This window comes from Protopterus annectens, chromosome 11.part0 (genome assembly GCF_019279795.1).
Source record: "Protopterus annectens isolate FY-2018-M chromosome 11.part0, PAN1.0, whole genome shotgun sequence".
Lineage (NCBI taxonomy): Eukaryota > Metazoa > Chordata > Ceratodontiformes > Protopteridae > Protopterus > Protopterus annectens.
Window position 1 is genome coordinate 684319500 of NC_056745.1, and position 24784 is coordinate 684344283.

Here is a 24784-nt window from a genome sequence, read left to right on the forward strand (position 1 = left end):
GAACCCCCCCCCCCCGAAGCATTCCAAACAGATGCAGGGAAAATTATCATGTACTTTAAAAAAAAAGTCATTGCCTAAGCCACCAAGGTCAAACAAGACCAGTTCACAGCAGAAATTAAATACCACAGCACATATTACTACATCTACAGTCGAGAGTTACCAGAAGAAAAATTGACCCAAACCAAGTTAACTTAAATCCAGCATTAACATTATTGTACTAGTGATAAATGACTCCATAGTAAGATACACAAACTTTATCTGCTCAAGGTTGGATGAAATCAGGGTGATGGTAGGTTGTTTCCAGTGCCAAAATTGCAGACATCTCAGGGGCACTCAAGACACTTAACAAGACAAATATGACTACAAGATGGTGTCTGTCCATGTGGATGTAAATGATCTGGCATGCCAAACCTTAAGGGAACTGAAGAGACAGAGAGACACTTCAAAACTCTCTATGTATGTCACAAGTGCAGGAAAGATATTGAGCGAAATCCTACCTTCACAAAAGTGATGCAAAATTACAAGGAAGAGATGACTAATTTCAACATTTTGCTCAGTAACTGGTGCTATTTGAGAGGGACACAGTATGTGACCTGCTGCATAGCCTCCTTGCTTTGCCAAGTACAGGTTGGAATGAGAGGTGCAAGCTGTTTTTCGCAAAGCAAGCTTCTTAATGTTGCATTTTATACACATATATTTCACTTGCATATTGGAAGTTATGCATTTTATGTATCATATGTATGACTGCACCATATTTTATGCACATCTCCACTTGCCTCCCTATCTGCATTCAGTCTTACCGTTCTGTTCTGAATTTTGTTTTTACTTACTTTGTATATAATGTTGATTGAAAGCCCATGATGTATTTTATGCTCTTTGAGTTCAGGTTGTGGCTGAAAAGAGTCAAAAGGCAGGTCCGCTTACCAGTGAACAAATAGAAATTAAATAAATGTAAAGCACCAGACAATATCATTGTGGTGTTTCTCAGTGCTAGAAGTCTAAATAACAAATTGCCGGACCCTGAAGCCCACCTGCATTTGGAGCATATTTGTGTGTGTGTTATTACTGAAACCTGGTTTGTGTGAAGAAAGCACCCTTTCTGTACTAGGGATTTGCACCAACCGCACCTTTACTCCCAGTAGTAACTGTGGAGTATCCATGTTTGTTAAAGACCACATTATGTCACAACAGAGTTCCAGAGACCCATGAACTGAACTTAAGATTCAAGTCAGCATAAGTAAAACCAGCTATCAGATCACAGCATGTTACGGGACCCCTTCGATGACCCCAGAAAACTATGTCTAGTTCTTAAATACATTGATAAACTTTATATACACAAAAAAGCTATCATCCTGGGAGACTTTAACTACCTACTGATAAAATGGGAGACCTATTCCACAAATGTAGATTATGTCCCAAAATTCCTTAATTTCATAATGATGAATTCCCTAGATCAAATATTCAAAACAGCCAAGTAAAGGTTGAAATATTCATGACTTGTTTCTTACACGTGTGGCAGATATATATATATATATATATATATATATATATATATATATATATATATATATATGTACTATCCCACAGGTAGAGTCTTCCCCATTCAAGTCTGACCACAGATTAACTTCTCTTTCAAAATCTCTAAATCTTCTGAGGCAAATATCACAGTATTCAAATACTTCAAACATATAAAGTTCTTAGAATACTGTGATGAACTCTGTAAGTTCAAATGTAACTGTACACTCTAAAATGTAGACACAGCTAATAAGTATGCAGATAAATGCTATGCATGCCTAGAAAACTGTATAAATCTGTCAGTCCCTACCAAAATTAAACAAGAAGGGTGCAGAAAGAGTAAATCAGCCTGGTGGTCCACATGCATAAGTAAACAATGCACTAAGAAGAAAAAAGCTCATTAAATATATAGCAAAATTAATTACACACAGATCAAGGTTAACACTGTAAGGTTATCTGAAGTTCTAAAAAAAACACTTTCTAGAAAACTGACTTTCCATGAGCTTAGATTGGCATTGAAAGATAACTGTAATCATATGTCAGGAAATTGCAGATAACACCCAACGTTGTTTTGAACCATTGGATATCACAAATATACTGACAAATAAGTTCAGTGTTAACTTCTCCCCAGAGACAGCTATACTAAGCCTACATGTTCCTAATGACTTAAAACCCCTTATCATCAGTGATGCCCCTCCTCTGCGCCAGTAATCAAGGAGCCTTAATCCTCACCACCAACACTGGAGAGGGATGTTCACTTGGAACAAAATCGATACAGTATTTCCAGATACAGCCCTCTGCACCAAGCACAATTTCCCTTAAGAGCATACAGGGAACACACTAAGTCCAGGGGCTGGGTTTCCCTCTCTTTCTCTCTCCCTCTCCAGACCCAGAGTAAGACTGCCCACTGGCACAACTGTAGAGTTGAGTCCTCAGTCAAGTGTGCCAAGCCAAGTCCTCCACCACCCTTTCTGTGAAACCAATGCTCTGTGTCCCTGCTCCAAGTAGCTGACACGCGCACACACTCTTGAGATATGTTTTTCACACACACACACACACACACACACACACACACCCCTGGGAAGGCTGGCACAGATTTGATAATTATCCCCCTCTGCACCAGAACACTTCAAAGCCAGCTACTCTAAGCCAGTTACTAGGGTACCCAAATATACTGAGTAAAATTAATACTAATAGAAATAGTAATGTTGGCCAAACAGCAAGGCTTTCAGGAGCAGCCACAGTGTAACCAAATAAATGTAAATACTCTCAAAGGTTAAACTGTTCTGTAAAATACCAGCCACAATGATTAAGTTTAAATATATTTAATAATAATAAAAAGACCATAAAAATACTAATTATCTATTTGCAGTAAACACCAACATTTCAGTCACAGAAAATATTAAAAATAACAGATGGATAGATGCACACACATACAGAAAAACTGTACTTAACTAATCCCACTATATTTTCATGACTGATCTAAAGAATTACTGTCTCCTAATTCACTTACTATAGCAAGGCAAGATGAAGTGAGTGAGTGGTCTTGCTTCTTTGTCAGGTTTCAAAAACAGACTGCCCTGAGACTTCTGTCTCATCTAGTATTAAAACATCATTTCAGTGCTGGATTACAGAATGACATCAAATACATCTGGTCATCGCACTCTGGTTCCCGCAATACCCGCCACCCTTTACTAGAAACTGAACCAGAATGTAGTACATAGGTGTTACCATACATGCATACAGAGATTTGCTGAGATGTGTTATAGCATCTGGAAGCATTAAAACCATTTCAAAACTTCCACCCTTCTAAGGTAGCAATTAGTTCACCCCTTCTTAGTCCTGATTTTCACAGAATTTCATCTCTGGCTGCAATCTGAACTGTAAGATACAATCTTTATGGCCTGAGCCAGGTAATTTAATTTCAGACTTTTTCAAAGTTAGCTGGACTGAGATTAACCCTTTCTCTTCTCTGTTGCAATATATTCATTTCAGCAGTTACAATACAGTCTGACATACAGATGTATTTCCTGTTGGTACATTTTTAACACAAGCAGCTTTACAAATACATTTTCGGTACAAATGCCTGTACAAATCAGTTTGATATACAAATGACATAATTCTTTATAAAACTCCAGCTAGCTATGCTGGCATATGTTACACATTCACTGCCCTACTTTCTCTGGCATAGCTGGCATTACCTCACATCATCAAAAAAGAACACTTGTTAAAAATACTTTCCAAAGCAATAAAATACATTTTTGACAGGACCATATACCAGGCTGCCTGCTAAACAGCAGTAAAGATGCACTGGTGGACCCACTGATATTCAGCCTTAGCTAATCTACTGGCTTTGTCCCCAACATTTTGGCATATAGCATTTGTGATACCTCTTCACAAGGGGAGTCCACCAGAGACTCACCGAATTAAAGACCTGTTAAACTAACAAACCTCATCTGCAAGGCAATGGTTATAACAGACGTGGTACATTATGGTATAAAGAATTGTATAAGACTTGACCTCTAAAATGTGATTTTGTTAAGGGTAGATGTTTAATGAATCTGGTAAGTTTTTTTGAGAGGGCTGCACTTGTCCATACAGCATACCTTGACCTTGCCAAAGCATTAGATACTGTACCACATACCAATATTATCAAAAAGCTAAATGCATTCCAAATCAATTCCTGTGTAGTTAAATGGAAAACAAATTAGCTGAAAAACAGAACACACAAAGTGAGGGTTCCAGACGTAGCCACAGAGAGCATGAAAGTAACCAGTGGGGTACCACTTGGTTCTGTGCCAGGACATTTGCTATTCAGCATATACTTCTCTGATCTCCAAATCAAAAATAAGAAACTCTGATTAACCAGATTTGACTGTTGTAACCTGCGTGTTATAGTTGAATCCCCTTCTGATATGCAGATGCTGTAGAGTGAACTTACACGTGTTAGTAGCTGGTGTACTACAATGTCATTGCATATGGCAAACATGCACTCCACCCAGCTTATACTATAGAAGACGCTCCAATTCAAAACAAAGATGTTGTGACAGACCTTGGAACATGGGTAAATAACTCCTCCTCCTTTGACTATCATTTTGTAACAGTAGGCAGGAAATCCCTTTGTCTGACACTGCTGGTCACAAAGGGTATTTCCTCTGGGCGCAAAGAAGTCTTAACCATCTACATTCTGCATCGATTAGATCCATTGTAGAATAAAATGCCCCTCTTTGGGATGTGTCTTACTAAACATTTCAAATAGTTACAGACTCCAAAGTTTCCTGACAAAAAGATCACGGGACTAAAAGACATGAGCGCTCAATAGAGGTTGTAAGCCTTGTGCCTGTATTTGGTGTCCTACAGACTACTTAGGAGCAATCTGTGCCTTGCCTTTCAGGTCACTGGCAATCTGTCAGTCCAAGACTTCTTATTTCTCCACAAATCAAGCAGTCCTTGGAACACCATAACCAGAGATCTGAACTAGCTTCAGCAAATAAACTGTGGTGGAGAGAGATTTGTCAGTCAATAACTATCCCTTCTCTCGGACAAACTTTATGTCCAGGTCAAGCGGTGTGACAACTATCTTCCTTTAAGAAGGAATTAGACAATAGGATGGGTATTCATAAATTCACTCCTGGTATGACTACCCTCTCCCTTCTTGAAAGTGAGGTTAGGTCTAAGGGTGAGTGCTGACTTGATGCAAGTAGCAACATGACCCAGTTACCTTGTACATTTTTTGGTTTAAAAAACAAATTAACAGTATTACATTTTAACATATCTTGAATGAAAGGAATAGTTTTTAGTTAAGATTATGGAAGCTGAGAGGAAACCATAGTTTTAAGATACTTCATGGTAGGATAATGTCTCTGGGAGGGGGCATATATTATACACTTCTGAAAACTGCCCACCTTTTGTGTTGATTACACTTGCTACCATTCATAGCCCAGTGCCAGTATCTGAACAACACAGTTCGCATTCAGTAAACTTGCACTGAAATTCATTCTTTCATTGACTGATGCTCATTTTATCATATTCAGGATCGGAGTGAATTCAGATAATATGTTATCACTTAGTGAGTATATGGCTGAGAAGTTATCCATGATGAAAGATAGCTCATCACAAAATGCACAAATTGCATGCAGACTGTTGCTGACAGTTTAGAAGTTAACCTACATGTGCATCTTTTGGATTTAGGAGGAAATGGGAGAACCTAGTGAAATCCCACATGGGTATTAGGAAAGCATCCAGACTCCGCATTGAAGAGAGACTGCACAGGAGAAACAGGTGTACCACTCTGCTTAAAATGTAGCTTATAAAACCTATAAAATAAAAACTGAAATTAAGCATCATAATGGCAAGTAATGAAAGTTGTGTTGTCAGTGTTACTAAATGCATTCTGACCATTGATTTCCTACATATAGCACATTTTATTTGTTAATGAGGTAAGTTTACTGGTCAAAAGTGTCCCTTTACAGGCACGACCCAGTAGCACTGTATGGCTAACTGACTTGCTCCAGAGTTCAACAGTAGGCAAATGGAAGCTGAGGTAATCAAACCCCTGACTGCAGAAAGCAACTTGTTAATAGCTCAGAGCCTTAATCCTGTATACCAGACTACAGATGTACTTAATACAGCCAGTTCCCCCAACAACCCTATTTACAGCATACAGCAGAAAAGTAGTGTATGACACAGTTTTATTATACAATAGACTTCTTGATTTTTAAAAATAATTCAGCCACCTGTGTCGATGGAGTTACCAAGTCTAGTGAAATGTACCCCTTGGGGCTTCACTTTCGTATGGGTAAGGGTGAAGTGGTAGTTAAGGTAGGAGATCTAGGAAGACTACTTTTAACATGTCCTTTTTATCTGATTCTGTAGAGTATGATACAGTAACCAAATGTGTGCCTTTCATTTGCTGATTTTGTGGTTTATGCCTTTTTTCATTTTCACTCTTACTGTTGATGTTTTAAGAAAGAAAAGAAAAGAATGTAACACAGCCATTTGCAGTTATATACCTTAATAACAAAGAACAAGAAAAACGCATACTCTGGGCCATGAAAATAATGTTTGACTGATAGCATATGTAGATGTAAATACTTGTCCTTACAATATTTAAATAAGCTGATCTGTTAAACTGTTTTGTCTTAGGGATCCAGCTTGAAAGAAGGAGTGACTCCTGTGCTCAGTCTAATGATAGAATGTTCCAGGACCTATAGTAGCATAAGAAGGTACCTCAAGGCAAAGGTATGATGGAAGTCACTGTTATTATTTATGGTGACATTTTAAACACTCCATGGATTGAGCCTTCTTGTGTTGTATTTTCTACAAGTGCACTGAAGACTGCAAATTCTAGAATCTAGGTATTTACCCAAAAGTATGCATTACCAGGTATATTTCTACTACTAAGTTGCCTTTTAAGTGAACTGCTTTGTTAGGTAAATCGTGCATTTATTTTGTAGTGTTTCTCCACTTATTGCTGAATACCTGTTATTTCTGTTGCTGTAGAATCACTTTTTTCATGCAGACTTATTTAAGATCCTTGTTAAAGAAGTATATTTACTGGGAAACTGGAAGAACAGGATCCCTTTCTTTACAGTAATTTATTACTTACAGTTGTCAATCAAGATTTGAAGCATGTCACTGACTCTTTCAGACTCTTCAACATACTCTTTAATATAAAGCACCAGTTCTCTGCCTTTGGGTTCATTGTCATACCTCTTAACTGTCCATATTTTTGCAGCATGTCCATATTTTTGTCATATGTTTGGTCTGTTTCTCATAAAGCTGTGGTTTTCTGGCAAATCATTGAGAGATGAAGTCAGAAAATTGACAGATATTTGAGTTTCAGACTTCGTATCCTTTAGAAAATTCATGCTAATGCAAAACCTGTTATACTATCAACTTTCTAGGTTTATAAGACCAATATTTAAAAAGTCTCTCTCTTTTGGGGCCTTTGACCCCTCCCCATTATGTTTGGGCTTGTCCAGATTTCATGCTCTAAGATTTTGAGAGGTATTTTCATTGCAGAGAAAGAGAATTTCATGTATGAACCTGGTAGCCATTTTTGAGATCTCATGGGACCTGCAGGACTGTCCTCCTACTTTATCATTATTGCTTTGCATTACCTCTAGCATTTAGCTGTATCACATAGGTTGGTTGTAGTGTAGCTGTCATTGGATGTCTTCTGCCTTGCTACTCAACTACAGTTGTACAGCATAGTAGCCATGGCAACCTAAATATTTCATTATCTTAATTTGGTGGCACTATATCCAACAAAGCTGCAACATTGTAACAGTTAAGTTTCTCCTAACTGATTTTACCCAGAGCAATTGTTTTTTTTTTTTTTTTTTTATGTAAGTAGTTTGTTACTTGTGTGCAGTGATTTCTTTATGTTGTAAAGTATTCAGAGTGTTCAGAAGTCCTGCCTGAATTAAAACATTAATGCATTTTGTCTACATTGCTTAGGCCTCCTGTATATTTTCTTGTAATTTATGGAAACACTCATAATTCAAACTCCAGAAAAAGAACTCGGAGAGTATGAAAAAATTCACTGAAGGCTCCTTACATGAGTAAGAGCCCTTATAGTCCCACTTTTCCTTTTAGAGATCAGCTAAAGATTGTATGCCTCACAGACCAACATTCTTGTTTAAAGGTTGTTAGGCTTGTGGCAGCAATCTCAGATGTCTGAGAAAAAAAGAATAAAAAAAAAAAAAAAAAAAGACGACCTCATTGTACCCTCTGTCTTCTAATGTGACAACCTGGCTCACTCGTATTCAAACATACAAAAGTCTTTAATTCCGTGGTTTCATCAGGTTTATTTTGGCACAAGGCTTGCAACTGTGTACTTAGACACTAAGGCTTTCCTGTGTTTTTGTATCTTGTACAGGGGCAAAGTGCATGCACCTCCCTGATAAAAAGGAAGAAAAGGAGTTTAGTAATGGAGACTTAATGGAGTGTATTTTTATTTATTTATTTTAGCAGCAATGCTTTTGGAGATGTTTGCCAGATGTCTCTCTTGTTTTCAGAATTTTCTAGTTGAGATTACTGACAGACCATGAGGAAGAATGACATTTATATTAAACTTTGAGTATGCTGAAATGAGTGGTATGCATTTTGTATGGGTCTATGTCATAAGATTGAACTGCCATAAGAGTAAGTATCAGTACATTGAAGCACAGAATGTTGAATCAGCTTTGTAGCAGAAAACCAGTAGCACACAGTATTTTTTTGCAGGGGGGCAAACTTCCTTGCACCCGTTTCACCCCCTGCATGTTATACATACCAACTCCGAGATCACTCCTCATTGAGAAAAAGGAAAACAACCAATCCCAAGAAATACTGGCTTTCACATGCAAAGCCAGTTTGATGATGTTCTTCATCCCACATTGCTGCAGTCCTAACACTTGGGTAGTCCGCTGTCCCAGTCGGCCCGAATACCAAAGTATAAGGCTGACGTCGGTCAAGGCGCATTAGTCTGACGTCAGGACGTCAGGGTACAAATGCGCATGACCGACGTCATATCCTCAGTCTTTTTTGCCGCATGGTCCGATGCAGAAGCAGTATTGCGAGTGCAGGTTGGCGTTCTGAAATTTTCTGAAGTCGGAGTTTCAGACCGAATCAAAGTTGGCTAAGTACCCGTTGGGGAATATTTTGGTTTTTCTTGCCTCAGTATTTAACCGGATGTCAGAAAAAGTGAATAACTGTATTTCTTGTGGGAAACAGATACCTCATAGGGATTACCATACCTTGTGTATACCTTGCTTAGGGCCTGAGCACGACGTTGTTGGATGTCGCTCTTGTGCTAGATTTAACAAACGCACTATAAAGAGAAGATTAGACTGTGCCAGGTTAGTTTTTGGGAAGCGTTGTAATTATAAAATGCCGTCGGATGCTCCGCCCGCTTCGTCTAAAAAGCGCAAGGACAAAGCAGCAAAGCCTAGGTTGGAAGAACCGTCTGTCCCGGACGTCTGTTCTTTAGCAGGCTCGGTGGAGCCGGAGGTTCTGCCAGAAGTTTCTTTGGAGTCTCAGGGAGAGACTTTACTGTTACAAGATGTGTCCTCTCAGGAGGTAGGCCAGGCTGAAGGGGCTTCTCAGGTAGCTGTTCTCCCCTCCCTTCCTAAGGTGGTTAGGCCCTCCCCTTCTGTTTCCAAGGCTTCTTCGAGAGGCAGGCCAGGTTTAACTTCAGTGGGTGTCTCTCCTAGTTCTTCAGGGTCTTTGCCTAAGAAACATATGCTTAAAATGGCAGAAGATTTGATTACTATGATTAGAGGTTCTATGCCCCCTCCTGATAAGAGGCCTAGGGTGGAACCTGAGCTTGAGAGTTTTGAGCAGTGGCTTCTGAGTCTTCGGCTGAAGACTTACAGGAGTATCCTCCTTATTCTGATTCTGATGTAGATGATTCTACTCCTTCGGCTTCTCCTCCTGAGGATTTTTCTTTTGCAGAGACTCTTCATTCCATGAGGGAGCATTTTAAATGGGAAGGTCAAGATTTCTCTGATTCCAGGAAGAGGCTTAGGGAATTTTTGTTTTACCCCAGCATAGGCCTTTAGCTATACCTCCTGTTCTGGATGTGGTGGAAGATGTTTTGCAGAGGCTTCCTGAACCCTGATTCTTTGCCTCCTGCCCCAGTTAAACCGGATAGGTATTATAGGGTGCCTGAAGCTCATAAGTATCTTTTAAGAGTCCTAGGGCAGACCCAGAAACTGTTTCTCAGGGGCCTAAAGGTGTTAAGGCTTCTGTTGTTAAAAATCCTGTTCCTCCTGATAAAGAGGCAAGGGCTTTGGATAGATGGGGAAAGAAGGTGTATACTTCTTCCACTTTAGCCATGAGGGCTTTGAATTGCCAGTTCCACATGTTAAAATACCAAAATTATCTCCTTTCACAATTGAAGTCTAAGGTGGATGCTCTGGCGGAAGGTATTGAGTGTAAAGAGTTGCAGGATTTAGTTCATGTTTCTGAACAGGTGGGTAAGCATTCCTTGCAATGTGGTTTTGATGCTGTACAGGCCTCTTCGAGGGTGGCTGCCACTGGTTCTGTTCTTCGCAGGCACGCCTGGCTGAGGGATCAGAATTTAGCTGAGCATGTTAAGACAAGGATTTTAGATGCTCCGTTACAATCTGATGTGTTGTTTGGTTCGCCTGTGGAAGCAGTTTTAAAGAAAATGGAGGACAAGGCTAAGTCTATGCAGACTGTTAAAGATTTTTTGCAGATTCAGCCTCCGAAGTTTAGTAGAAATTGGCCTACTAAGGGGTGGACATATCCTTCTTATGATTCCCAGTCTAGGGGTAGGTCTAGATGTGGTAGGGGCAGAGCTCAAGGTTCTTTTAGGCCTAGAACAGGGAGTTCACCTGCTCAGTCTTCTGGTGAGGGCAGGGGTCAGTCCTTTCGTAAACAGACCCAATGACCTGCCTTTTCAGCTGCCAGAGCCTTCTCGTCTGGCAGCACCTTTGGGAGGAAGGCTGGCACTTTTCAAAGAAAATTGGAGTTTAATTACCCAAGACAGATGGGTATTGGATATCATTCACCACGGTTACAGGTTTTATTTCCATACCTTGCCTCCTTTCAAAGGCATGCCAGACATTCCTCTTCTACGAAGAAAAGAGGCTCACAAGCAAATTTCTCTGTTACTCCAAATAGGGGCCATTCAGCCGGTTCCTGTGCCAGAAAGGGGCCTAGGATTTTATTCTCGCCTGTTCCTAGTACCAAAAAAGGGGAACACGTGGAGACCAATTTTGGATTTGTCTATCCTCAACACTTATCTGGACATTCCCAAGTTCAAAATGTTGACGTTACAACAGCTTTTACCTCTGCCGGGCAAAGATCACTGGATGGTAACTTTAGATCTCAAGGAGGCTTACCTTCATGTGCCTATCAGACTAAGTTGCAGGAAGTATCTGCGTTTTCGAGCTGGGAATTCCCATTATCAGTTCTCTGCATTGCCCTTTGGCTTATCTACTGCGCCCAGAGTATTCACAAAAGTTCTGGCTCCAGTGATAGCTTACTTCAGGCTAAAAGGAATACAAATCTATCCTTACTTGGACGACTGCCTGATTCTGGCTCAAGAAAAGGAAGACCTTTTTCAGCATTTGGAATATGTGATAGCAGTGCTAAGATGCCTGGGGTATTCTGTGAACGAAATAAAGTCCAGTCTAGTACCCTCTCAAGACATGTGCTTTCTGGGTGTGAGACTGAATACAGCAACCCAGATGGCCTTTTTAACCCCGGACAAACGAAAGAATCTTTCCCTTTACTTCCATCAACTATCTCTTCAGTCCGGGCTGACTGCAAGGACAGTCCTTCAAGCCTTAGGGTTCATGGCATCTTGTATTCTGGTGCTTCCCAATGCCAAACTGCATATGAGGAAGCTGCAATGGTATCTCAAAATGTATGGACACAGCACTGCCAGGATTTGGACACTGTCATTCAAATAATACCTTGCATTCAAAAGGAATTTTTGTGGTGGGCTCAGGAATGTCACCTAAACAAGGGACTCTCTGTGACCCGGCCAGAGGCGAGTCAGATTCTAACAACAGATGCCTCAGACATAGCTTGGGAGCTCATCTGAATGGAAAGTGGATACAAGACAAGTGGCCTGCCAGACTACAGCATCTACATATCAACATGAAGGAGATGTTAGCAGTCCAGTTTGCATTAATGGCTTTCAAGGAGTTACTTCTTCCAGGGCAGGTGTTGATTCTAACAGACAACACAACTGTCATGTGGTACATCAACAAACAAGGGGAACACATTCTTATCCTCTATGCAGGCAAGCAATGATTTTGTGGGAGACTGCGCTCAGCTTGCAACTAAATCTTCAGGCAAGGTTTCTGCCGAGCACAGAACTCCTTAGCAGATGTGTTAAGCAGGCAAATCATGGATCCCCACGAGTGGAAACTGGATCTTCATGTATTTCGAAATTGACAGTGTCATGGGGAACTCCAGACATAGATCTGTTCGCTTCTCCACTAAACCACCAGCTGCCAAAGTTTTGCACGAAAGGTTTCATCACACAGCTTGGAAAGTGGATGCTCTTTCTTTCAGTTGGAAAAATCTTCATGTGTATGCCTTTCCACCTCTGCCTCTCCTCCCAAAGGTACTCCTAAAGGTCAGACAAGACAAGCCAAGGATGATTTTAATAGCTCCAGATTGGCCTCGGCAACACTGGTACCCATTACTGAGGAGTCTGGTAAGGAAGCCTCCATGGCCTTTACCTTTGATTCCACACCTATTGTCTCAGAGGGACGGTCATCTACTCAATGTCAAGCTTCACTCTCTTCATCTAACAGCCTGGCATATTCTGTTTTGAACCACAGCAGGTCTCAACTTCCTCAACAAGTTTTGAATGTGATTATGGAAGCCAGAAGACCTAGTACAAGGAAAGTGTACGCAGAAAAATGGAAGAGATTTTTATTTTGGAGTGCAGCAAAGGATTTGGAGGTTTCTGAGCCTAATTTGAGTGTGGCTCTTCAATATCTTACTGAGTTATTGGACAAAGGTTTGTCTTTCTCTTCCATTAAGATTCATGCTGCAGCAATTTCAGCTCACTATGATTGTGACCCACCATTGTTTTCTCATCCTTTGTTCAAGCAATTTCTTAGAGGGGCAAAGAATATAAGACCCCCAATGAGAGCTCCTACTCCTGCTTGGGATCTCAATTTTGTGTTGGAGAAACTTACTCTACAACCTTTTGAGCCTCGGCTACTGCTGAATTGAAATACTTGTCATGGAAGACTGCTTTTTGTTGGCCATTACTTCTGCAAGAAGGGTTTCTGAATTGCAGGCCCTTATGGCGGTTGAGCCTTTTTGATTTTCCATAAGGATAGGGTATCATTACGCACTAATCCTTCCTTTATGCCTAAGGTGGTTTCTAGTGTGGCTTTAAACCAAACTATTCATTTGCCTACTTTTTATGCAGATCCCCAAAATAAGGGGAAAAGATTTTGCACACTTTAGATGTACACAGGCAGTTGCGTTATTATTTAAGCAGGACTAAGGATTTTAGGCAGTCTCAGCAGTTGTTTGTTTCTTTTGCTTTGAGTTCTCAGGGCAAGCCTGTGTCAAAACAAACTATTTCTAAGTGGATTGGGTTTTGCATTGCATTTTGTTATTCCCATCATGGCAAGGAGATTCCAGCTGGGATTAGGCCTCATTCCACTAGGGCTACTGCCACTTCAACAGCATTTCTTAGGCGGGTGGCAACTAAGGATATTTTGGAGGCAGCTACTTGGAGTTCAGTGCATACTTTCTCTAAGCATTACCACCTTCCTCTCTACTCTAAATCTAGGGCTGGTTTTGCCACGGCTATTTTGCAGGGCATGTTGACAGCTCCTGCTTCTTTATGATTTGCCAGCCTCCCTTACCTCTGCTTTGGGATTCTACCCAAGTGTTAGGACTGCAGCAATGTGGGATGAAGAACATAGTACAGTTTTGTACCTAGCATAAATGTAGATGTTAAAAGAACCACATTGCTGCAGTCCAATTTACCCTCCCTCCTTCCCCTCTGTGTTTAGGGGTGGTTGTGTGGGTGGGGTTGTACTTTTGTAAATTTGTATATATTGTACATATATTTGGTACAGGAGTGTTTGGTGTTTTTTGGTTTTGGCCTTATCTTTTTAGGGTCTTCTGACATCTGGGGCAAGAAAAGACTGAGGATATGACGTCGGTCATGCGTATTTGTACCCTGACATCCTGACGTCAGACTAATGCGCCTTGACCGACGTCAGCCTTATACTTTGGTATTCGGGCCGACTGGGACAGCGGACTACCCAAGTGTTAGGACTGCAGCAATGTGGATCTTCGAACATCTACATTTATGGTAGGTACAAAACTGTACTTTCTGTGCTTTGATGTACTACCATCCAGTCCTGTGGCAGTTTTCTCTTACAATAGGGACCCGTTCAGTACCTAGGTTAAATTCCCTTTTAATAGAATCATTTCCTGAAGTACTTTGAGAATCCTGTCATCTACTGCTTTCCCCTCTTTCCTACTAATAGAAAACCTGGTAATACATATGAAACTTGTTTGTGACACAATCACGTAATGGTGCTATTTGAGTGAAGAGTTAAAGCAAAGATAATTTGACTGCTGCTTCTCACCCTTTTCGTAGTGATTTTGAGTAGAAGACTCGCGGTGGTGGTGCTGCGGTAGCATTGTCGCCTCACAGTAAGACGCTGTCTGGTTCGATTCTCAGCTAGAGCGTCTTCTGCGTGGAGACACGCGTGAATGGGTGTACCTTCATTGAAGGTTGTGCGACAGGGCTGGTAACTCGGCACGTAAAAATCAACTACCAATCATTAGCGGACCGGAGTTCCGCTGTGGCGACCCCTAACCGGGAAAAGCCGAAAGACACAAACAAATACTTTAGGTAGAATGATAAGTTTGTCACTCAGTCTGGCAAAATTTCAGAATTTTCTATAAAGGTACCATACATTTCTTTGTGTTCTGTCCTTTTCCATTTTGTTTTTTTCCCTAAAATCCAAAGTTGTTTTTGAAGGAATTACTGCATGATAATAGAGGTAAATTGTTGACCTTCCAAGCTGCGTGTAGATGTCCATGTCATCATTGTGTGTGTGTGTTCTCTAATTGGTTTGTACTCCATCTTTGTTGAGACTCTCTTCTTCTTTTTGACTGTCGAGTTCCAGGTTAAGCTCCAGCTCCCCCATGACATTAGTTTTATTAAGCAGGTAATCAGAAGAATGACTGAATGTTAGTTTAAAAAAGTATCATTTTCCTGTGTCAGTAGACTGATAATTATGTATGTACTGTGGCACAGTTCTGCAAAAGTTAGAAGAGCTAGCCTGTTAAGTGGATTCCCAAGGTAGGCAGTTGAAGTCACCATCTGAAGGCTCTTTTTTGTTTATTGGGGAAAAAAAAACTGATTCACATTTGAGCAGTGTTATAGTTTGAAAGCAGCGGGAAAAACTGCCAGTCCCTTTTATGACCAACAGTGTGAGAAAAGTATAGCCTCCTCCTTGTAGTTCCAGTACTGACATTTATGAAACCAAACTGACCTCACTGGAGTAACATACAGATATAGGCCTGTTGGTAGATGAATTACTGATCATATACTGCACCCCAGCAGTCTAAAGCAATGACAAGTGAACCAAGTAAGTAAGATTTTCTAAGCCCTCCTCCAAGCAGTAAGATGCAGACTGTGTGTCATTGCTTCTAAAGGTGGATTTCCAAAACCACAGTTAGTGGTTAGTGTTGATAGTGGAACGTGGTCTCTAATTTTAATCTTTGCTTTTCAGAACATAATTTCCTTTCTATTCTGTTCTTTCACCATCATGCACAACTGTAGGAGGAGAGTCCGTGTTGTCTTTGCAAGCTGTTGAACTGTTGATCGGAGAAAAGGGATTAGTTTTCTACACAAGGTACTTTGTAGTCCCAAGCAGTACTTGGGAATTTTGAACTGTGATGAACCTCAGAGCCCTAAATATAAATGCATATCTGCAAAGCAAGTGTCATAAAGGACAATTTACTTTCCGTCCAGTGGTATGGTCTTCATTGGATTTGCAATATGCATGTTTCATTACAGCAAATTTTCCTGGCTACAGATTTTTCCATTTTGTTACAACTTCAGAGCATTGCCATTTCATACTAATGCTCTTTGGGTCAGAACATGTTTCAGTAGTATTCATTAAATATCTTGTAGTGGTGGTAGTCTAGCATTTTAAACAAGGTTATGTAATATTCTCGTATTCTAACAGCTTGTTGTTAATATCAAGTTCCAAGGAGCAATTGCTGATAATGGTCTCATATGCTGAATCTTTTGCAAATCCTTATTGAGTCATTGGTGCACACACAAAAAAAAAAAACAGCTGGTCCAACTTAAAACTGCTGTTTAAGGGGACAGACTATGATGTCACACAGTGCAGGGCATTTGTTGACATTCTGTTGAAAGTTTTTGCCAACGTAGTCATGGCCTGGTGGGAGAGAACCTATTTGTTTTCCTCTCCCTTGTTTAGTAATGTAATTTTGTATTTGAGATACCTGGATGACTTGTTTATTGCTTGGAAAGGTTCAGAGGAAGACATTGTGGAATTTATGAACTATATTAATGGAAGTTCCACATTTCTGAAGTTTACATACAATGTAGGGGTTGATGGGATTTCCTATTTGGATGTCAATTTGATTAAAACAAGGGACGGTTTACAATTCAAGATTTACAGGAAGCCAACGTATTCAAATAGTATGTTACACTTTGACAGTAGTCATCCTGCACATGTCAAGCGAGGTATAATCAAGGGTCAGTTAGTTAGGGCAGCCCGGATGGTGTCCAACTATAAGGACTTTATTGAAGAATGTGATTTCATGTGTCGGATGTTTTTGGATAGGGGGTACCCCAAGTATTTGATCAGTAGCATTAGAAAGGAGGTAATAGACAAATGTATTAGTGGCCATTTTAAGCCTATTTTGAACAATTCAAATGACAATATGGGGTACTTTGCTATCGATGTTAATACAACAAAAGTTGGTGATTGTGGGACTACGGTAGATTTGGTCCACGTGAATATGGGGGGGGTATGAATAACTTTGCATCTTGTCCCTTGGTAACAACATTTTCTAATGACAGCTGTGTTATACAGGCTATAATTAATAAGAATTGGACAATTTTGAATAGTGACCCAGTGTTGGATACCTGTTTCGGTACACACCCTGAATTTGTATACAGACGAGGTAGGAATATCAAAAATTTATTAGAACAAGTCAGGGATGGTAAAGTACAGGGCAAAATGGCAACTTGTGGTGCGTGTAGCCAGTGTAGGAATATTTTAGTGACATCTAAGGTTAAAATTGTGAACAGATTTATTTGTATTAAGGGTAGGTTCATTTGTCATACGCAAGGTGTCATTTATGCTGCCCTCTGTTCCCACTGTCCCGGTTTTTATATCAGGAAAACTCAACGTGAATTGAGTCAGCGTATTTACGAACATCTTTATGATGTTCTTAGGAGTGATGAAAAAAATGCTTTATACAGACACATTAAAACTTTTCCTGACCATGTATTTAAATTTGTGGTGCTACAACAGGTTAGGAGGTGTGAGCGTGGAGGACCTTGGAAGTTATGGTTAGAGGATAGGGAGACTTGATGGCAAGTCTTAGATATACATAGATTAGTACTAGGCTAACTGCCCTTGCGAGCCACTTTAAGCTTAGCCAGTTATCCCCTGTGAGATTCAAACCCTGTACCTTGTGTTTGTAAGGCAAACACCTTAAACATTAGGCCACCCTCCCAACCTCCTTAATGCCCACGTCCCCCCAGGGTTGAATGATACTATTTCTATCAGTAGTAAATTGAAGCTTGGAGTACTGGATAGATAAAAAAACTTTTTATTGAAAAATTTGTGTGTATTGAGCACAATTATATATTTAACATATTTTCATTCTGTCAGTATATAAATACTGGTTTGTTTTCATTTTTATTTTTTATTTTTTATTTTTCATTTTTTATGTTTAGATATTGATGTGTATTGCTTGTAGTATTGATTAGTTTAATTCAATTAGACTGATTTCAATTGAGTAAGTAATGGTTGGGGGTGGGGATGTTATAAAAGCTGAACTGTTATATTATTGAATTGTCTGATGAAGTTTGGTCTATGTGCCTGACGAAAGCGCTTACTTTTTGTATCAAAATACTGAGTGTTTTATATTTATTTCAGTAAACTTGTTTGTGCTTAACGAGTGGTTCTTTTTTATATTTTTTATTCTGTTGAAAGTGAAAGATTCATACTTCATTTAGCAATCAAAGGCACTGGAGAAAGTGGTTGGAAGAGTGGTAGTGAGTGGCCAATGCTGATTTGGCCATTCTGAATGAGGCAGCCCAGTTTACTGCATTGCCATTTCCTGTTTACGGCATACAGTAGATGAACCAGATGTGTGTGTTTGATTTTGCCAGGTACTGCTTATGTGGTAGACTTCACTTTGTGTTTACAGAAACATGTTTATGCACAACAAAGGTGTAACAGACTCCTCATTTGCCATGTACACATATATCAGCCCCAGTGGGGTAGGACAGGGCTCAGTGTAATAAAAACAAGCCTCCTATGATCGGTGACCCACTTGTGCTCAACTCCTTTCCAAATACCCGAATAAAGAGTGGACTACCGGTAAGGTATCCCTTTCCAGAAGGAAAATATCCTCTCCTCTGATGAGGGTTGGGACAAACGGGAAGGACATGTGACTTTCTGCAACCCCTTTAGATCTTTTTTAGGGTAGGGTGGTGCAAATTAAGTTCCCTGCACTTGGTGATGGTTAAAAAAAAATGCAAATATGCATGTCATGATGACTTGCATCATCTACATTAGGGTGTTTATGTCCCTACCCCACCATTTCCTTTTTTATTTTAATTTGTTTATTTATTTTGCCACTGCAGCAGTACGAATCTTAATATGGCATAGATAAAAAGAATGTCCTTTTGTTTTTTCCCCTTGCTGTATTTTCACATTTAAGCAGAATGGAAAAGGTGGTAACACATCTGGTGGAAGGATCCCTGTTAATGACCAATGGACAGGCCAGTGTTACATCTGTAGTTGTGTTCAGAGAGCTAACTAAGGCCAGTACCAACTGTAGGTAGGTTTATTTTTTTCCACTTTCTCCTGGATTTTTCAGGGATGGGGATTGCCCTAGAATGTGGGAGGCTTATTGAAATTCTATTCCTTTTGTTTCTTTAGAAGACCTATGGCCTGGGAGAGGTACGCCCTCAGATCTCACATTGGAGTGCACCCTGATGTGCTCAGGCTACTGTACTGTTTTGGATCAGCCCAGCTGCAACTTTTCTCAGTCTAATTGGCGGGAGCAGACTTCAAGTCATCTAATTATAAATTGGGGTACTCCAGGCTTAGACTTCTTTTCATAGCACTTCCCCTCACATCCAGCTGGACTGGCTAGCTAATGTTGATGACAAGTTGCTGAATGGGTTATTTCCTTGGTTACATTGCCCAGGGGTGAGAGATTAAGTATTTGTATGGAGCCTGGAACTGTAGCTATGGGCTTTTGACTGCAAGCATCTCAGCTTGTTACCAGAACTCTCTTCTCATGTTTGGTTCTTACCTAGCCCTACTCTCCACACATCAGTCATGCTTGCTCTAGCTGTTATGCAATTTGTTGATTTAGAGCTTTTAGGCTTGACACTTATCTTCTAATTCCTGGGGGAGGGCTAGATGGGAGGCATTTTGTCTCGGAGACAGACTAAGCTTTGGACTGCAGAACTCCTGTAGCTCCATTTGGGATGATATTTTTTTGGGGATGACTTGAGCATATTTTTTCTCTCGTCTTCCATTACTTAATTAGTGTACTTGTTCACCAACCTGCCAGGAAATCTGTTCTTTGGAGCCAGCTCTTTTGGATGTTGTATCTAAAGCTTGGAGGCATTTTCGGTCTGTAGCTCTGTTCCAGGAGAGCTTTTGTGTGTATTACCTGCCATGAGAGTGGAGTAATATCCTTTCTTAGTACCCTAGGGCTGACTTCTGCATGGTCTGAACAGGCCTTCCACTATCTGTTAGCCCATGACCTTAGCCCTTTTTGCTGAATAACCAAGAAGAGGGACAGGTAAGCAGGAAGGTTAATTTCTTTGCCATGTTCGAGTTTATGGACCTCAGCTGTGCACATCACCTGCCCAAATTTTATGTTTCCCTGATGAAAATGTTTTTCTCTGTGCTCCGTTACATCTGTCTCTGAGATCAGGAAGAAACCTTATCTTCAACCTGGCTACTGTGTTGCTGGCCTAGTCACATTGTAGTCATGGTGTGGAGTCAGCTGTGTTTGTCCTAGTGAGGGTGGTGGGCATGGCTGTGTATGATCATGCTAAAATGGTTGCTCCCTTAGGAAAAAAGATTTCAAAAACCTCATATTGAATGATTCTTTTTAAATATGAGACTGTTTGGATAAAGGCCTTCAGCCCATTGTGAATGTGTGTTTTTGGTAGCAAGACAAATGAGAAAGGGAATAGTGTGAGAGCAGGTTGTGGTTTACAAAGGAGAGTGAGCCTTAGCTTCTATCCAGATGTTCCCAAGTGTTCATATTAAATCCCTTCAAATTTTAGAAATAAGTTGCGTTGAGTCAGTATTCATGTAAAGAAGCTTCATCTGTATTAGTCCTTTCATCTTATAATGGCCTTAGCCCCAGAGCTTGTTGCTGTGGCTTATCTCCACATGTGGATCTGAGTAAATCCAGTCCTTCATTCTTGGTGTCAGGGCAGGATGAAAATTCAGATCAGACTGGTTAGACAGTCGCCTGGTAGGGCTAATTCTGTTGTCTACTGTATTTCCTTCCTCTTCTAATTACCTAGTGACAATTTGAAGGGAGATTAACTTCTTTGGTCAGTATAAGATTTCTGTAACAAGACGTTATGCAGTGAGATCTTCCTGATTTCTTTGGTTCAGTTCTTTAAGAGAATATTCACCAGGATGGCCATTTGGCCTTCTCAGCACTGACTGTCCTTGTTAAAAAGGTACCTTTTGAACTGTATAATAGCCAGAAGGACCAGCCTTGCATGGGTGTTTTGCCTAGTTGTGATGTTGGCCTAGTTTCTTTGTGTCCAAACACCCTTAGATGTGATGATACCATTTTCCATCCTTCAGGATGCTTTGGCTATATGCGCTGGAGAGAAAGAGTTGTGTGGGAGCTTCATGGCTGTCCCTAGTTACTGGGTGGAGGATTAACAGTGTCTGTGGCTGTTTTGTCCTTCCACAGTAATTCCATTTTCAGAGAGGTTGGTAATTGGTCCCAGAGTGAGTGAGTGGCTTACTTGAAGTCCCTCTTTGTTTGTGGTCCCATAGCCTTGTTCCAGGTACCCACTCTTCCTTTCTGTCCTTTAGGGTCCACCCACCAACTTTATTAGGCTGTTTTGTAAGACCAGCCAATGGTTTGATTTTTAATTCCGTTTTGAAGGCCATGGATCTCCCAACTCTGTGCAAGAAGCTGGGTCTTCTGGGCTGGTTTTCCAGAATTAATGTCATCAAGTCAAAGCCTAGCGTTATGAAAATAGTTGGAACTAAATCTTGTGATCAAGACACATTACAAAGTAGAGAAATGCAGTTTCATCAAACCTAGTAACATTACATAAAAAAAAAAAATCATGAGATTCTCCATACTTGCATATAGTAAAACCACAGTCACATCTTCAGATAAAAAGCAATCATCAGTTTAAGCAAAAGCTCATTTTTCTGCAGTGCTTGTAACTACAAAACTACAAATGTGTTTCATTTTCCCTTTCGCTTTCTAGCCTAGTTCTGTACTTCTGAGCCTTCTCCATCTTTAGATGGTCTTGAGGAGTTCAGAGCTGCTAGGAAACCTTCCACTTATGTTCACATGGGAGAGATTTCTTGTTGTCCCCTTGTGAATGGTAAGGTACTGCTATCTCCTTGTTTGGCTTTTTTTGGGTGCCAAGATTTTTGCTGCACTTGTTGCTTTGGCTGATCTCCACTTGTAGGTTTGAGTAAATCCTGTCATTTGTTCCTGATGTCAGAGCAGAATGGAAATTCAAATCTGGCTGGTTAGATAGTCACCTGGTAGGACTAATTCTGTAATCTACTGCATTTCCTTCCTCTTCAGATGGTCCTTTAGTGTGTTTGCTTGCTTGTATGTGTTATGGGTTTTTAATTCCATGACATGCAAGTTTATTTGATAGTGACATCCATTCCTAGAAGCTGCTCCTTGTGGATTACATCAGGTCTTTGGAGTCTGCAGAAAAAGTGATTCTCTCCATGTCCATTTCCTCATCATTGTCTTTAATGCATGTTATACAGTGCTTAGTTGACAGGCATCTTAATAAATACTTGATTGCTTTCTCAGCTGCATCTCCATGAGTAAAGCTTTTTTCAGTACTGACTACTTCAGACATTTGCTTCCTGTATTTGGTCCTTCTATGATCTTCCTCACACTTCTTCAGCCCAACCATGGACATACCAAGGAGCATTCTTAGTGCTAGATGTAACAGCTATCTTCTCACAGTGTCAGTTGATCTAGAAGGAACATCTCCTTGATGAGTCACAAATGGTCACTCTATCTGGCCTTTACTGCTGGAGTTCATTGTGTATTAACAGTTGATACTATCGGTTTCAGCTCTTCATTGTTTTTTTGATCTGCCAGGCTTGCTATGGGGCCAGGAGTGGACTGGTGAGCTAAGGACTTTGGTATGCTTATGTACTTTGCATGTGGTGCCACACACTGTGAGACACTAGACAGATGCACCATTTATAAAAAGGAAGTCAAAAGAAATGCCTATTTACACAGGATAGTATGCATCCACCATACACATTTCAGAGTGTAGTGAAAAATCAAATGATGTGAACAGCAAAGCTGAATGCTATAGATAGCACGATGAACATTCAAGTGGACCATATGGCCCAAGGTATTGTACAGAAGGGGGTACAATAAGCACAGAGTGACCGCCATAGAGATGGACATCAACGGTCAAAGAAATTGTTCAGCTAGACCAATTTTTGTAGATCATAGAGACACAGTGATAATTTGGCCTCAATTAATGAAGTTGATAGCACCAAGAAATGTAAATTTAGATGCACATTAACATACAATAGAAATACATCAATAGTCAAACAGGCAGTAAATAAATACTGGCTTATGGTACAAAAAATTCCACAGTCTAAGGATATTGGAAATGAACAACTGTCTCTTGCTTATAAAAAGGTCTAACAACCTAAAGAATAGATTGCGTTGTGAGAAACAGAAACAAAATTTAGGTCACATTACCAATAACAGATAAGGTAAACATAAGTGCCAATAGTTGCCAGTATTGCAGCTATATTTAAACAGATAAAAGTATTAAGCAACTGGTTAAAAAAGTGAATGGTACCTGTGATACTAAAAATTTGGTCTATATGGCAATATGCCAACAACATGAAGCCTTCTGTATAGGCAAAACTAATAAAACTTGAACATATATGTGATCATTTGTCTGAGATGCATAGAAAAGCTGAGATAAACACATTGTAAAAACACATTAAGGAGACAAGTGATGGACATAATTTTAATTTTTTAATATTACAAGTTATTTTAGAAAAAATAGAGGAGGTGATGTGAGAAATGATACAGAAATAGAGGAGAACAGATGGATAGTAAGATTCAGGGCACAAATGTGTCCAGGCTTAAATGAAGCATTTACTATTAAACCAGTTTTAAAAGACTTAAAACATAATGAAGTGAATATACATTTAAATCTTAATTGCTGTGAGTTAGTTCCTTGTCACATGACTCAGCACTAACTTTGCAGCTTTATGTAAAAGTACTTTTCATTTGCCTGTTACTCTTTGTATGCCTGATGAAAGTATTACTTGCATTTTTAAGTTGTTCAGCTGTGTTGTTTTATTAAAGGTTGCTTATTGGTAGCAGTGCTGCTGGTTTGCTTTTATTTTTAAGTCTTTATCAACACGTCAGCCAAATCGGAATCACTCAAGCAAGCGAAATATATCTTTGGTGGTGGATTCAATCAGATCTGGTTCTACTAAGCTGTTCTTTCATTCTCCCTCAACCAAGGCTGTACTGACCACAGATGGTTGGGGGCACCTCTGGGGAAAACAGTCCAAGGCACTTGGTCCCCTGAGGAGGCCAGTACACATGCCAGTGTCCTGGGAATGAGAGAAGTGCTTTTAGCATTGCAAACCTTCCAAGACTCTCTCCCTTTCAGGACAATTGCGATTCAGACGGACAACGTCAGTAGTTCGGTACATCAACAGACAAGGGGAAACCAGATCTTACCCCTTGTGTCGAGAAACCCTCAGAGTGTGGCAGTGGGTTATCTCTTCCAACCACTTTCTGATAGCAATGCACTTTCTGGGGAAGTCTAGTGTAATAGCAAACAAATTGAGCAGGTACATACTACCTCACAAGTGTTCTCTCAACATGAAAGTGGCAGAAATGATTTTCCACCAGGATTCCAAGTTCTCCACAGCCAACAACTATATTGTTTAACCACTTTTGTCCTTACCGGACTTCATCAGAACTGACATACAAAAAACAACAGGTTTATAAAACTAAGTTTAAATCATTGCAGCCAATAAAATTACTTTACTAATTAAAACCTTCCAGTGTTAAATATCTTAGATAAACTGCTCATGTAGAACCATGATTTTATTGTGTACTATACTTAGTATGTAGAGCTGCAGTTTGCTGTACAATACACAAACATCTGCTAACAAAGCAAACGATGCTGGTTAAATATCCCCCTGTGTTAATACAGCCCTTGCTCTGTACCACACATTAAAAAAACAAAACAGTGGTCAGTACGTTTCACTGTATCAAACAAGGTTACGTC

The 24784-nt window shown here is 40.1% G+C and overlaps 1 protein-coding gene across 2 annotated transcripts in view; it reads left to right on the plus strand.

Moving 5' to 3' along the window:
* The window catches only part of RIC8B (RIC8 guanine nucleotide exchange factor B), a 1378718-nt gene that overhangs the window by 856532 nt on the left and 497402 nt on the right, over window positions 1-24784 (plus strand). For both annotated transcript variants that reach the window (XM_044088144.1, XM_044088145.1), the window contains one exon: window positions 6661-6756. In XM_044088144.1, coding sequence (XP_043944079.1) covers window positions 6661-6756 — 96 coding nt within the window. The remainder of the gene's footprint in view (window positions 1-6660; window positions 6757-24784) is intronic.